Here is a 14,454-nt window from a genome sequence, read left to right on the forward strand (position 1 = left end):
AAGCAAGGAGAAATGTATCACGGAAGTAGCTTCACTGCTGTCTTTTCGCAGCGGGAGGGGAAGGAGGAAAAAGCAAAGTCCCGAGGGTCCAGATTATACGAAACTGGTCAAGCTTGAAAAAAGAACGTTTGAGAGGGATTGAACGTATGACGATTGAAAGAGTGATCGATCGTAGGAAGACAACGGACTTACCACCACTCGCAAAGACAAAAAGGAAAGTATGGTCAGCCACAAGGGGTCGAGGCATGCGGGTTGCACGACTGATGATGGGGGCGGGATCTTTAACCAAGGAGTGGAACAGAGAGCGGGAGAGGAATGGTAATGATGGCGACAGTATTGGTAATAGAATGGGTTGCTTATACCTAGGTTCATGCCGGAGATCGCAAACACAGAGGGTCCACGTCAAGAGGCATAAATGCGGAGTCTGGCGTACGGAGTTCAGCAAGAAACGCCGCGCGCTGCTTTGAGGCAAAAAACTGGCAGGTACTCCGTATATATTATACTAAGAGCAGCCGTCAACGAATCAGAGGAGCGAAGAAAAACGAGCTGTGCTCTCCTCTTGTTCCTTGTCGACTTTCCGTCCGAATATGGCTTCGATAGATAGAGGTTTCAGCAGCAGTGGCAGCCCATAACTAAACGTAGTGTCCCTAGGTCGGCGTATTAGCCAGGGTCGTCGCATCATGTCTTTTTGATACTTACTCCGATGCTCGAAGAGGCTGCCGCTGTTCAGACCAAGAAGAGTTGTAAAAATAAGAAAGGGAGAAGTGACGGCCAGAAAATAAAAAGAAAAAGGAACGAGAAAAAGATGAGGAAACGAAGCAACCCACCTCTTCCATCACAAATCCTGACGAAAAAAGGTCATTCCACATAGGTGGAGCCTGGGAAAGGCCACATATAGGCCAGGAAAATTATTAATGATAAAACAAGTCAAGGATCCTGGTTCGAGGTCCTCGACGGGGAGATCATCTCCACGGGAGAGAAAGGGCAAAGATGGGTTTGCCGTTTGTTTTCTTTCTTTTTCTTCCCTCCACTCTCTCTCTTGTCTTGATCTTCGGTGCACTCATATTGATGGCTCCGAAGCCAACAGTAGTGCTGAGAGCTGAACGACCTCAGGTTTAGCCATGTGGGAAAAATAACGTATCTCGCTGCTCATTGGTTGAAGAGCTTCGGGCCCGAGATTCTTCATATCCGAGACTCTGCCTGTTGTGTAATGTGTATATGTACTCTGTAGTTATAGAAAGTACGGAAGAGTTACTCTGCAGTTTCGACTACTTGGCAGTGGAAAAATATCAGGTCGATATCTGTGAATTTCCAGCATGATTTGCAACAAGAGACGCACCCCACAGAGCTTGGCCAGCGAGAGAGTAAGGGCTTCGTTCGTCACTGCTAAATATATGCTTTTTCGTATCCCTGAGAAAAGATTTCGTGCATCTCTTTGCTAGGGTTGTTTCTTCTCGTCTCTCGGTCGAGGGATCAGGCTCCTATCAAGTATACACAACACAACCTTATTCCACGGCCTCCTTTCAAAAAGGGCTCCATATTACGTTCCTGTAAGACCGTTGCCGGAAGATCGGGACAGGGAATCAACTTATTCGCTGGGGTAGAATTGTTTATGCGCAGGCTAAAGCTCATCTTGACCTGTTTGATACTTAATGGGAAGGGGAGCCGCCTGGCCCTCACTTTTCCTCATGTCTGTCCCCTTCTTGCATCGCGCAGATGAGAGGACTTTGTGTTGGCTCGACTGAAGCTCGTATTCACGTCTCTTCTCGCCGCTAGCTTGTTTCCAGTGCCGCACCGTCGCCGTTGTGCGTGCCTGTCTGTGGTTTGTTTTGGCTGACGGTGGTTTGATTATCGAGGACGTCAAAAGACCCAAAACAGGAGAAGCGCGTCTTTCCCCAGACCGGAAGCTCCAGCCCACCGCCTTCTTATTCTGCCATTATCAAAAACGAAGGATTTCTCATTTTTCATTTCTTATTTTTCAGCATCGGGCTCATATTTTCGTCCAGCTTTGTGTCGGTCCCTGCTTCATCTTCAGCGTTCATTACCCACTGTTCCCACTGCCAGGGCCGGCTAGGCCAGAAATAGATAGTGTCTCCGAGTTGGCGCAGATCTTGAAAGGTTTCATCGGCCACGATCTCGTATCTCAGGGGATGCTGAGCGGATCCAGAACTTCGTCCAACTGAAAGCAGCTTTCTTCCTTTTCTACTGTCAACATTTATAGAAACACCAACAAGCCACGGCGTGCGTTCTTCATTGTTCCTCTCGGCTTGGTGGTACCCGGAAATCGCCGTCCAGTGACGCCAAAGCCATGGCACGGTCGACTAGTTTGGCCTCACAACCGAGCCCACTGCGACTTGAAGTCAACGGCCTTCTCGTATACCCTGCACCACTAGGTAATCGTCTGTAGTGTGACATCTAGAGACAAGAATTTAGGCGCTGCCTCGAAAGCAGGCATGTTGGATGGGATGACCTTGTCAGAAGAACGAACCTGTTCATAGGACGACCCTCTCTCGATCTAGACCTTATTCCATGCAAGAATCGTCATAATGACTGGATGATATAGTTATCCCATCCAGTGCTCTATCGGGTCTCAGCCGAAAGCCTATGGAAAGTAACAACGCTCACCCGCAGCTCGCGCCCCCAGCGATGGCTCATTCTAGAGGCCAATCTCAGAACCATCAAGAACTTAGTATAACCTAATATATCGGCCGTGAGAGATCTATCTACATAACTACTATAGACGCCGGACCTCGCGTCTATAGTCAAAAGGGCGTGTCTTTTCGTCCCTTTTTACCTTTTGTGACCGGAGTAACCCAGGAACTAACCCAGGCACCATTGAACTCTCACTCAAGAACGTTTTTAACTAGCCAGCATGAATAAATGAAATCATCTCAGAAAGCGAACTACCGCTACCTGTGACCATACAACGACCTTAATAGGTAAATGAAATCTTGATAAACTTTGGGCGTTGGACGATATAATAAAAGGGATCCTTAGGGGAAACACTGGCTAAAGGGAGCTTTAACTACTTTTTGTCCATGAATGAGCTATGTAGCAGTCTACTCAAGATGTTGACTGCTATGTTATCGACTTCTGGCTCTAGCTTATGAAATGTAGCATCTTCCCGCCAATAAGGAAAAAGCCCACCATACAGTACCAGGACTCATACGGATTGCGGACGCACACGGTAGTAACGCCACGGTCTCCTTGCCCCCAGCTGCTGGAATCAAATAATTATGCAAATGCGAAGCCACCTTCGTGCTGTACAATATATTCGACAAAGGAACAACTGCATGAGCCGTGTGCGACTTACCTACGAAATACTAGTGTTGTGGAGTATATACGTATTACACGGATCCTCGAATTCCCACCAAAACAGAAAACACCTTCGCCCCCTTGGGCCAAAAAAGGGGTAGGAGTGAGTCGAGAGAGCACTCCGTACTCGCTCTTAATATGCTGTGTAACCGGCTTCATATCCACCGAACGTTCCGTGTATATGCCATGCGGTACGGATCACGGAACAGTATGCTTCCATTAAACAGAAGAAGAAAAGAAGGATTATGCGGCTTTTCCGTAATAGAGGCGTGGTTCTGTTCTGTGCCTTCGCTCCAAACTACTGAGAGGGGATGGATGATAACTAGGAAAAAGCAACTAGGAAGAAAAGAAGCAAAGAACGTGGTCTTCGCAGCCCAGTTCCGAGTACGAGCGACTTGCAGGGGATGAACGAGTTGGAAGCTTCGGACGGAAAATATATGCAAGCTCTCGCTCACCCTGTCTGACTTGCTATAGCATCTCAGGACTTTGAGATTTCTGTTGGATAACTGTTGCAGTTAACTAGGTAACTAACTAACTAAACCAAACAAAAGCAAACAAAAGCAAACAAGATCATCCAAGATTTCTCGATTTGTTTAGAGCTACAGGTTTGGTCTCACAGATTGCCGTCACACCAACCAGGAGAGCTCGCTGGCATAGGTATCAGACCGGCTGTTGCGGACGAGGTTCCTTCGGAGGTCATACGGACTGCTTCGTACTCCCAAGGTGAATGGCTGGAAGTTTGAGGCCATCTTCTCCTAAAACTTCTAGATTTAGGAGGTGCTCAAGATTTTCAGAGCACACTTCACATCTCCACACCGTAGCATTTAGCGCCTGGTAGGCTCGTATATTCCTTTCCTCCTCTGTCTTTTATTAGTATGCACGGAGTACATATACATACTCTGTACATATGGCAGCCTTTGGTGATCCAAAGGGATCCGATCGTCCCGACTTGATTGCATTCAAAGGGCATACCTGGGTGTTCGTTAACTACTAGTTAGCTAACAACGAACTATTGCCAAGACAGCGTGGGTGATAAGCAACTAATTCCTTTTTACTCCATACTGTACTTACTATGGCCACAGGACCTCAGACGGTGACAGAGCGCCAGTGCGGCGCTTCAAAGAGTATGGGCTAAACCCTTCTCTGCCTGTTGTGTGCGATCAGCGCTGGTCGGGGAGTGATACGTCCGTTGGCGCTCTCGTGAGGGAATAACTGACTTCCTGGTCTGTGGTGGCTTGCATTAGTTAGCACTCTGCCAAAACACCCACGCTGTCGTTTCTAGCTGCTATCTCCGGAGAATTCTGGTCTCGAGATCCTTGTCAGTAGCTAAAAATAATAAGGTCTATGTAGTTCTATGTCGTACAGACTAAACTTGGGACCTTGCCAATCAAGTGCGACTACTGAGGGGGAAGTCATGCGTTGACTTTATGCTGCATTTTGGCCACAGCCTTTGAAGGATTAAGTAGTTGCAGAAGGCTACCTAGTTATGGTGGAAGCTTTGCCAAATTAACTTTGGTAGATATTTAGACTCCAGAGCACAGTATTAGTTACCTTATTAACTCGAATTGGTTATAGTATTAACTACTAACAGCATCAATACTCAACATTGGCATAAAGGACATCTATGATGTGTCTTATACAATTTATATCTCCTAAGCGTGCAAAAGAGAGCGTTTAACTTAAATATTACAAGGTTGTTTAATGGTTATACAAATCACAATTCTATCTGCAAAAGTTATTACTGATAGGTAACTAGTTTACTGAGCTATCTGAAGGATTTAAATCCGCCGACTAGCTGCCTTGCGTAACACACAATTATATTTCGCTGTAATTTTGTAGAAGACAGTGCAATTAAGTATACTTGGATACTTCCGTGCATTATAATTGCAAAAAAGTACTACGCCGTTCAATTTTAATATTACCAGCTGAGGACGGGACTCAGATTTCAGCATCCACAGCAGTACACACACTCGAAGCCTCGTGTAAAAGTTCAATGCCGTAAGACCTGGGTGTACAAATTGTAATCAAAGTTAACGCAGTTCGGCCGGAGTGATCGAAATGAATTCGTGCGAAAATCGCATGTAAATAAGAAAACATCCATCTTCTCGGGGAAAAGGCTGCGAGGGATATTCCAACAGATGAGCCGGCGAAGAGGTACTCCGTACTCATGGACCTCACCAAACTCCCGAATGCGGTAGCCTATTTCGATAAGTGGCTTACAAAACGGCCCGTTTAAATCATCTCGGTAATAAAGGCTCCCAAAGATAGTAAATTTCATGGCAGCCCAAGCCCTCAGATAGTCGCAAATTCGGAGTCAGATTTTCGTTTCAACTACTAGATCTAAAGAAGGCCGGATTCTCCCTAGTTGAACTTCAAAGTCTATACCCTGATTCTTCTAGCACCATACACCAGAATTCCTATGCCTCCTACTTACTGGCAACACACACTTTCCCTACAATACTAGCCCTCCACCAAAGCGGCCAACATACATATATAACCAAGCCCTCCCAGAGTACCCCTTGCAACCTATCCTTACTATATACACTAGCGGCCCTATAATCTCCGCCTACCCCGAGCTCCAATCATGTCGGCCCCTAAGTTTGCTTGAAATCGTCAGCTAGGCGAGAATCACAGGCGCAGACACGAGGGGCTGATCAGGGAATTGCATTTGAGGATGCGATAACTTGGCGCTTAGGGCTGTCTTGGGCAGGCGGCAGTTGAGTACTCGCGCTTGTCACCCATTCTGAAAGTGCCGGTTCCATCCACATAGATGTGATGGGTTCGAGGTCGACCATTGACTGGGGTGATTCGTGCGCTTATAATTAACGCGTTATCTGAGCGATTAAAGTGAGACCGGTGAACAGGGCTACTTCCATCATTTCGATGTCTATATCAAGCGTTCGTTAGTACTAAATCGGGGGAGAAATCAACGCGAATAGCTCATAAAATTTCGATCGTGTCGATTTCGCCAACTTTCTAAGGATGGAATTAGCAATATATCCTAGTTAACCAAAGGCTTCTCAACCCCAGGGTTTCAAGCGTACCTTAACGGCACCGTTATCAGCATAATGCTCGACAGCCAGCTTGTACTCTTCAGGGAGCGAGTGTCTGCTATACCCCACCCATCTTGCAAGCTGCTGGCGGGCAGCAGAAAAGGACCGAGTGAAAATTTTAGACATGGCCGTTCTGTTTGAGGTGAGCGGCTGGATATACTAGCAAGTCTAATAGGGACGTAGAAGAGTTATGTTAACTGAGTAGAAGGACAGTGATAGAGATACGAATGTAAAGAATGGTTGTATAATTTCATGATGACCGGGAAATCAGAGACCTTTATATATCTGGGGAATGCCCAAACCCCATGGCCTTTCCTTTCATCGCTATGAACTCCAGGTGTCAGGAGGAAGGTCTCGTTCAGCTAAATTTAGGTACGCAGGCGCGTAGCAGAAAAGAAGACATGCGATCGATAGCCAGTCATTCTCAGTGCTAACTATATGATATGAAACTTGAGAATACCAAGATGGAAAGCTGCGGTAGGCTTTCTGGGGGCCAGGCGGTTAAACGTTGAAGGTTTTCAATACCATACCGCCGTTGATTGTTGGTTTAAAGGCGTTTCGTGGATATAATCCATGCAAAAACTAGTTAATTTGTCAACTGTTAGTTATCTTCAGCCAAAGGTGTCTTTAGGAGCTATAATACAGACGTCCACATGCTTTAATAATTTGATAGGAAGCCTCATAGTAATGACTGCGGCGGTTGGGGTGAGGTGAATATGCATGTTGTCATGCACCAGCCCTGCTTGCCCCTCAGCGGCGCCTAAAAGAAAGTCAATGCCCCTGAGCTATATTTGGCTAGGGATCAACCTTAATAAGAAAATTGAGCAAGTTGTATGTGATCTAGCTACGGCCTGGGGCAACCTTGAAGTCCCGTCTCTCTCAACCTTCTCTCAATCTTGGTATCAAGCACCCTTGGTGTCGTTCTTTCATCCACGCCAAACCCAAGTATTGATTGTCTTTCTTTTTGAGGACTTTATTCACGAACACAGATCATGCTACAATCCCTCCTTCGCTCCATTCCCCGGCTGGGTAGGGCATGGCGACCGCTCGACTTCTCGAATCAGAACTTTGCACGGATACCAGCAACGCAGAAAATTGAAGAAGAGGCTATGCCAGGTTACGTTGCTTCTCGATACTATCCTGTTAAGATAGGGGAGGTTTTCAAAGACCAGTATCAGATTGTGGGAAAGCTTGGGTTTGGAGCCAGCTCGACTGTGTGGCTTGCGCGAGATATGAGGCGGGAAGACTTTGCTACTGATAGACATAGCTATTTATGCTAATCCGCCTCTGTCCCTGCATTTAGTTACCGCCGCTATGTTACTGTTAAGATTTTTATCAAATCTACATCTATGGGACAACAGTTGGATCAGGAGCTCCAGATGTATCAACGTATCGAGCATAGCTCAAAGAGTCACCCAGGACGTGGTGCAATTCGGTCATTACTAGACTCTTTCAATATTAATGGACCCGAAGATACACATCAATGCCTAGTGCATCCTCCATTATGGGAAAATTTATTAACATTTTTGTACCGCAACCCAATCCAGAGACTACCTTCGCCAGTCCTAGCATTTACACTCAAGCGCTTATTCCTGGCACTGGATTATTTACATACCGAATGCCAAATTATACATACTGGTATACTCCCTTTAGTCTACTCGTGTTGATATTTTTTACTATCTACTCACTAATATATCCCGTTAGACCTCAAGGCCGACAATATTATGTTTGGCATTGCCGACGATACAGTGTTTACTGATTTTATAGAGAGCGAGCTCCAATCTCCTTCCCCAAGGAAAGAGCTTGAAGGAAGAACAGTATATATGTCCCGGGAACTCCGAAGCCTCGAGAAATTGGTGCACCAATCCTTTGTGACTTTGGCTCCGCAATGCCCGGCGGTGTAGAGCATTTAGAAGATATCCAACCCCGATATCTATCGCGCTCCGGAAGTGATTCTAGAGGTCCCATGGACGTATAGCGTTGACATCTGGAATGTTGGGTGTATGGTAAGATAATATACCCGGCAAGGCTGGTTGCTGCAAATTTACTAGACACTTATTCAAAAACTTATCATGGCCTCATAGATTTGGAATATATTTGAAGGCGGGTCTCTGTTTAGCGGTCAAGACCCAGAGTCTCAATCATATCGGGGTCGAGCCCACCTTGCGGAGATGATACAGCTCCTCGGCCCTCCTCCTCCGGACTTTGTTGCCAAAGGCAACTTAAGTCATAAATTCTTTTCAAGGATGGTAAGGCAATACCACCTACAATCTCTGGTGAAGTGAGGCTTTGCTAAGTGCCCTTTATATTACAGGTGAATTCTGTGCGGATGTCGCTGTAGGAGATAGAATTCCGCTTGAGAAACGGGAGACAACCCTTGAAGGGCAGGACAAAGCTAGCTTCTTACGTTTGATGGAAAAGATGCTACAGTGGGACCCAGCTAAGCGTAGCTCTGCTAAGGAGCTTTTGGAGGACGAGTGGATTTGTAAGAACGCTGGTAGTACGTATCAATATCCTTCCACTTCTGACATTACTGTATTGCGCTGACCACAATATTACTTATACTCAGGTTAAGCCACTTCCTCTATCCGCTATGGCCGTAGGGGCCTCGGGTGCACGTTTTCATGAAGACAACCGGCCTCGATAGGCTTAACATCGCAAGTCATAAAGTTTATGGGCTTTTTCTGTTAAACTCTACATAAGATATTTATCACTTCTGTACATTTTTTGTAAGACTTGTATGATGTATAAAATGCAGAGGAAATCGCGCGGGAAAATAGACTTTAAGGACGTGGTCGGCTCTCTAAATTAAAATGGGGTCCGGCAGATCTAGCTTTTATATGAATCTATAGAGATACATAGAGTAAATAATATTAATGTCCTATATAAAATTAGTCTAATTCTTCTTGACTACGTCGATAAATTTATAAGCAGAGTCCTTAAAATTAGCTTTGATTGGACGTTAGGAGTTATTATTATTATTATTACTATCCAGATATATTTTCTAGTTATCTACTTATACCTAATAACTGATATAATACGGTGCAATATTGGTATATTAAGAGTAAGATAATAATAGAATATTAAATTGAGCTGATCTTAGGGAGAGGGAAAAATGTATAAAGGCACTAGTTCTTCAATAAATACTTATCTTATTATCTGCTAAAACCAACCCCGAGAAGGTCATATAAGTTGCGCCTGAAGGCCACCACCTATATCAGTACATTTTGTGACACCCCCCATTTACTCCGTACATATCATGGTTGGTCCAAAGGCCAATATAGCGGATGAGCCGGAGGTCATTTTTTCAATGTACTGTTAGGCTATTTGCAGGTGGTGGACGTGTATTTATTTATTGCCTTAAGTATGTTTAAGAGCTGGGTAACCAGCTCCTTGAATTGATACATTCCTTCGAGGAGCATCATAATCTGGGGTATAGCCACTTACGTCAACTGGTATCTTGGAGTGTGGTTAGTTCTGCACGAACCGGCTCTTTCTTCTTAATACCGGTTTCTGTTTCAACATGTTCTGTGTTGAGAACTTGCTTCGATACCAAGAGGCTTGCAAGCGCACCGATGGCTGCTAGGCATGAGGCTAGTATCCAGATATACCGAAGGCTAGATGCAAAGGCTCTTTTCACCACAATTTTTTGAGTAAGGTCCGAGATTTCCTTGATAACATCCACGTTGGCAGCGGCAGCATCACCAGCGAGTCGCTCAATAATCGCCTCTGGTAACCCCGCATCTTTCAATGCTGGGGTTCTCATTCTCATACCATTCTGGAAAATGACGCCTCCTAGCACGGTAGCCATGAAGGAGCCTATGTTCTGATGCAGGTTAAAAGTTGCAGTCGCAGTTGCGGTATCATCCTGAGATACCATAGCTTGTAAAGCGAGTAATGGGGGATCAAAAAGCATCCCTGCACTAATACCTGCAATTGTTTCTATCCCAGCAACTTCAGCAAGAAATGATCTTTCGCTAAAGTGGATATGTAGCCCAATGCCAAGTGCAAATAGAAGGGTTCCCACTCGAATAATTTCTATATATCGACCAGTGCGATGAATTACCAAACCGCAAATAATTCCTGTGATGCTCTCTGTAATTGTCATAGGAAGTATAAAAACGCCGGATTGAGTAGGGGAAGCTTCCCATATAGACTGGAAAAAAAGAGGGAGGTAAAATTCGGCTGCTTGGACACCCTGTGAGATCAAAATATTAGCCACCACCTTTCTGGGTACTATAAGTAGCCAGGGTTCGTCATACAGATAACTGTGTAAACCCAATAACCACACAAGCAACATTGGATTTGCGTTGAAATAGTTTCAGCGGCATCAGCGGATATTTTGATAGCCGTGCCTGACTAAAAACGAAGATTCCAAGCATTGTACATCCAGACACAATTAGACAGATAACTCTGGGAGAGTTCCAAGGGAATAGCTCTCCCCCAAAATTCAAACCTAGTAATGGCATCGAGAGAGCTCCGATAATAGCAATGCTTCCAAACCAATCAACTGCTTTGATACCTTCCATAAAGGGAGTTCGAGGGTTATGAACGTCCAGGAATAGCAACAGTAGGATGAAGGATGTTCCAGCAACTGGAAGATTGATCCAAAATATCCACCTCCACGAAACGTACTGCGTCAATGCGCCACCAAGGACAGGACCAACGCCCCCTGCAACCGCCCATGTTGCCTGTAGAAATCCAAGATACAGCGCTCTTTGCCTGTATTGGATATTAGCTCGACAATTTAACAATTTGTAGTTGATGATGTGGAACGTAAGTGAAAGTACCTCATACTGAATATATCTGAAATCGTAATCATAACAAGAGGTGTTATGCCGCCACAAGTCATGCCTTGTAATGCGCGGCCTGCAATAAGCATACCTATAGATTTGGAAGTTGCACAAATGATTGAACTGCAGAAGTAGAGAGCTACAAGAGTTAGAAGGATAGGCTTCCGACCCCAGATATCTGATAATTTGGCCCATACGGCTAAAAATGCCGTATTTCCCAAAGTAAAGGCCCCGCCTATCCAAGGATATCCTGCTGCCGAACGAAGATCAGCAGTAATCGTTGGTATAGTGGTGGCAACAATAGTGACGTTAAGCGCCGAGATGAAAAGTGTTGACTTGATGTTTCTTAAGTTAGCTGATAACATTCTTTATCTGAAGTGACTCATGGCAAAACCGTTGGAGAACATTCTCGGAGAAGAAATGCTAAATGCTTACGAAAAGGGATGCAAGGACCGCAGTCAGCCTGAGGTGACTACGGGCCTTCCTCGGCTCCTGTAACAACATGGCTTCGGTGGTTGATTCTGGTTGCATGCTGGACTCCATGATTGGTTGATCTGGTTGTATAGAGTATAATCTGCAAATATAATCATGGGTATAATAGGCCTTTCGTTAAGGGACCTCAACGCATCTCTTGTTGTCGTTCATCCGTTCATCCATATATCGCCTGCTTTGGCGTCTCGGTTGGTTCGATGTTCGGGAACAGCCGTGGCAAGAAGTTACGCCTTTCTTAGCTAATAGCCGCTGCATAAAATTAGTTAAGTTCACGGGCTAAAAAAAGGGGCTCTCAAACTCAGTTTCAACAACGAGCTAAACGGCCACACTCAACATCAAACCGCACAAACAACGGGATGCATACTGTTTTCTTCCCCGGGCGCCGTAGCCGGCGCGTGGCCAAACTTGGGATAAGTAATACATAGGCGGCTTGAAAAGAAACGTCACATTGGATGAAACGAATCATGCGTCTACACAAATTGCCGCTGGAATGACCTTCGGCGGATGGCAGAATGCGGAGCCTGGAGACAGCGCAAGGAACTGAGGCGAGCTCATATCGCTCGGGAAGTACTACTTAGCGTTAAGGCTTGTATGGCATCAGATGCTGCATACTTATCATCAAACGCCCTGTCTCGGTGTTTAACTGGAGGCCGCCAGCCGGAGTACCCCTGAACCACTCAATAGCAAAAAACAAAAAAAAAAACATGAACACGCAGCTCTCTTTCCTAGCATCAAGGTATCGGTTTCAGGGGGAAAAAATGCTCAATGCGTCAAAACCCTAGCTGTCAGATGCTTGATCGGCTTTGCTTCATGAGCTTAGCAGAAGCTTGATACCACCTCCGGCTTGGCTCTTTTTATCTTGATGATAATTCTCTCGAGCCTCGATAACTTCGAACATCCCCCATTTGCAGGTATATGGTTCTCTCCCCTCGTTACTACAGCTGACCATGCATCCTGGAAACGAACACCCCCATCATCTTCGCTCCGCTCTTACAGTATTCGACCTACATGATAGGGGCGAAAACCCGCCACACCCGTGGCATATAAACAATGATGGAGCCAGTTTGGAGTTTTGACTACTTCGTACACCCTGGGTGTTTGAGCTAAGTGTCAAGTAGGAATAAACTTATGATACCACCAAAGATCAGCTAACAAGTCTCACCAGCTAATACAAGACTGGAGCCCACGGGAGAAGCGAGCACCGGTAACTCACGATGGATCTAGATGCTGTTTAGAATGGATTAAGCCTTAAAATTGCTGCGCTATTATAACCCACCTCTCGTATGAGACCGGTGGCGCGCTTGCCAAGCATGTCCGGAGTGTCTTGTTGGCGGAAGCTTATGTGACATCGAAGTTTCCACGTCATGTATGGCATATTACAGCGTTCTGCCTGTCACTTACAATCCTGAAGCCGTTTATGTGCCGGATGAGCCCCCTAAATGCATGCCACTTTGGTTTTGTAGTTCCCCGTGTCGGCATTGCTCCGTTTTTAGTACTCAGATACTCCTACATACCCCCGAAGGAAGTTGGTTGGAGCCAACAAACTACTGACAGGCTACTAAAAGGACCGTTGATATTATGCGCACAACCCCGCATATTCAACCTAGCGACATGCATAATTGAAAGACATACCATCTTTTCTGAGCCATGGATGTACAACTAAACCAAACCCTATCGAGCCCTAGTCAAGGGACGTTATTGCTAGATCCTTGTTAGGATGATATCCTGGGTGCAAACGGGGAAGTAGGACCTCCTTGAAAGTGGGATTGGGGCGATCAGGCTGAGCCCCGTCATGGATTCCGAACTTCAGCCACCGTACGCTGACCCTGAGATATGTCTCCTCGCTAGAGGTTCGAAGACATGAGAATCCAATGCTCATATATTCTCCCCAACTGCCTCATATCAATGGCCCAGATTTTTTCTGCGCTTCAGATCAGTACCCCATACTCTCAACTTCCATGAGACCATGGATGACCGGTATGTTGCCTTACGCCTTCACACAATGGTAAAACTAACATACCGTACAGGCTAAGATTGCAACGACTGCTACGAGAACTTCGTACGCAGACGCCAGAGAATGCTATCCGTGAGCTTCAGAACCTTTTGAATAAAGAGAATGGCCCTTGGCCTTTTGAAGACCTCATCCGCTGTTACCAAAGCACCTGGAAGGATTTGCCTGAAGCTGCTCGGGATGGCAACGACTCGACATGGAACACTGCAATAGACGTATTGAAGTGCCAATTAAAACACTTCGCTCCGCATATGGAAGATCTTTTACACCAAGGCTCTTCGAGACCGGCACTAATCGACACAGAGGCTAAAAAAGAGATATCCCATGGCGTGGTTCATGAATTCGTGAGGAATTTTGACTTGGGCATTGATGGCTCGACTAGCAGGAAACCTCGCGTAATGGTTGTTTTACCCAACGGTCCTTTGTTGGCTCTTGCGGTCCTTGCGGTAGCGAATCGATATACGCTAGTGCCAATGGCAAGAGCTGTGACTTCCGAACAGCTGAAAATGGACATCAAAGCCGTAGAGGCCGACGCGATTCTCATGCTAGAAGCAGATGTTCAAAAGTTCCAACTTGACCCGAAAATTGCTAGCTTCATCGTCCAACCTCAAGATAACCTGACCTTCAAAGTATCCCGCTGGAACGATGCTGGCCCTTCAACCGTTGCTTGTACGAAGCCTAACGGTCCAGATGATCTCGCTGTAATTCTCTTTACCAGCGGAACAAGTGGCACCAAGAAACTAGTGCCAATCACTACATTCAACCTGTTCGCTAGTATCATTTTCACTAT

At 45.7% G+C, this 14,454-nt stretch overlaps 5 protein-coding genes across 5 annotated transcripts in view; 3 read left to right on the forward strand and 2 right to left on the reverse strand.

Annotated features, from left to right (window-relative positions):
* Positions 1-990: 990 nt before the first annotated feature.
* MGYG_08294 (hypothetical protein) lies at positions 991-2,700 on the forward strand (the record flags this gene model as incomplete). The annotated part of the gene is made up of 5 exons (XM_003169342.1): positions 991-1,113; positions 1,238-1,364; positions 1,777-1,805; positions 2,222-2,393; positions 2,564-2,700. 5 exons carry the CDS (start codon positions 991-993, stop codon positions 2,698-2,700), a joined length of 588 nt encoding a protein of 195 aa, XP_003169390.1.
* Positions 2,701-5,969: 3,269 nt separating this feature from the next.
* On the reverse strand, positions 5,970-6,494 carry MGYG_08295 (hypothetical protein; the record flags this gene model as incomplete). The annotated part of the gene is made up of 2 exons (XM_003169343.1): positions 5,970-6,113; positions 6,360-6,494. The coding sequence occupies 2 exons, from the start codon at positions 6,492-6,494 to the stop codon at positions 5,970-5,972; spliced, it is 279 nt and encodes a 92-aa protein (XP_003169391.1).
* A 1,762-nt stretch (positions 6,495-8,256) lies between these two features.
* MGYG_08296 (kinase dsk1) lies at positions 8,257-8,996 on the forward strand (the record flags this gene model as incomplete). Its single annotated transcript, XM_003169344.1, has 4 exons — positions 8,257-8,340; positions 8,453-8,594; positions 8,683-8,853; positions 8,944-8,996. 4 exons carry the CDS (start codon positions 8,257-8,259, stop codon positions 8,994-8,996), a joined length of 450 nt encoding a protein of 149 aa, XP_003169392.1.
* An 820-nt stretch (positions 8,997-9,816) lies between these two features.
* On the reverse strand, positions 9,817-11,704 carry MGYG_08297 (hypothetical protein; the record flags this gene model as incomplete). The annotated part of the gene is made up of 4 exons (XM_003169345.1): positions 9,817-10,566; positions 10,631-11,090; positions 11,159-11,496; positions 11,597-11,704. 4 exons carry the CDS (start codon positions 11,702-11,704, stop codon positions 9,817-9,819), a joined length of 1,656 nt encoding a protein of 551 aa, XP_003169393.1.
* A 1,915-nt stretch (positions 11,705-13,619) lies between these two features.
* MGYG_08298 (hypothetical protein) overlaps positions 13,620-14,454 on the forward strand; it is a gene marked incomplete at both ends in the record, with an annotated part of 4,989 nt that continues 4,154 nt past the window's right edge. The window contains 2 exons of the mRNA XM_003169346.1: positions 13,620-13,630; positions 13,681-14,365. Coding sequence (XP_003169394.1) covers positions 13,620-13,630; positions 13,681-14,365 — 696 coding nt within the window. The remainder of the gene's footprint in view (positions 13,631-13,680; positions 14,366-14,454) is intronic.

This window comes from Nannizzia gypsea, genomic scaffold (assembly GCF_000150975.2).
Source record: "Nannizzia gypsea CBS 118893 supercont1.9 genomic scaffold, whole genome shotgun sequence".
NCBI classification, from domain to species: Eukaryota; Fungi; Ascomycota; class Eurotiomycetes; order Onygenales; family Arthrodermataceae; genus Nannizzia; species Nannizzia gypsea.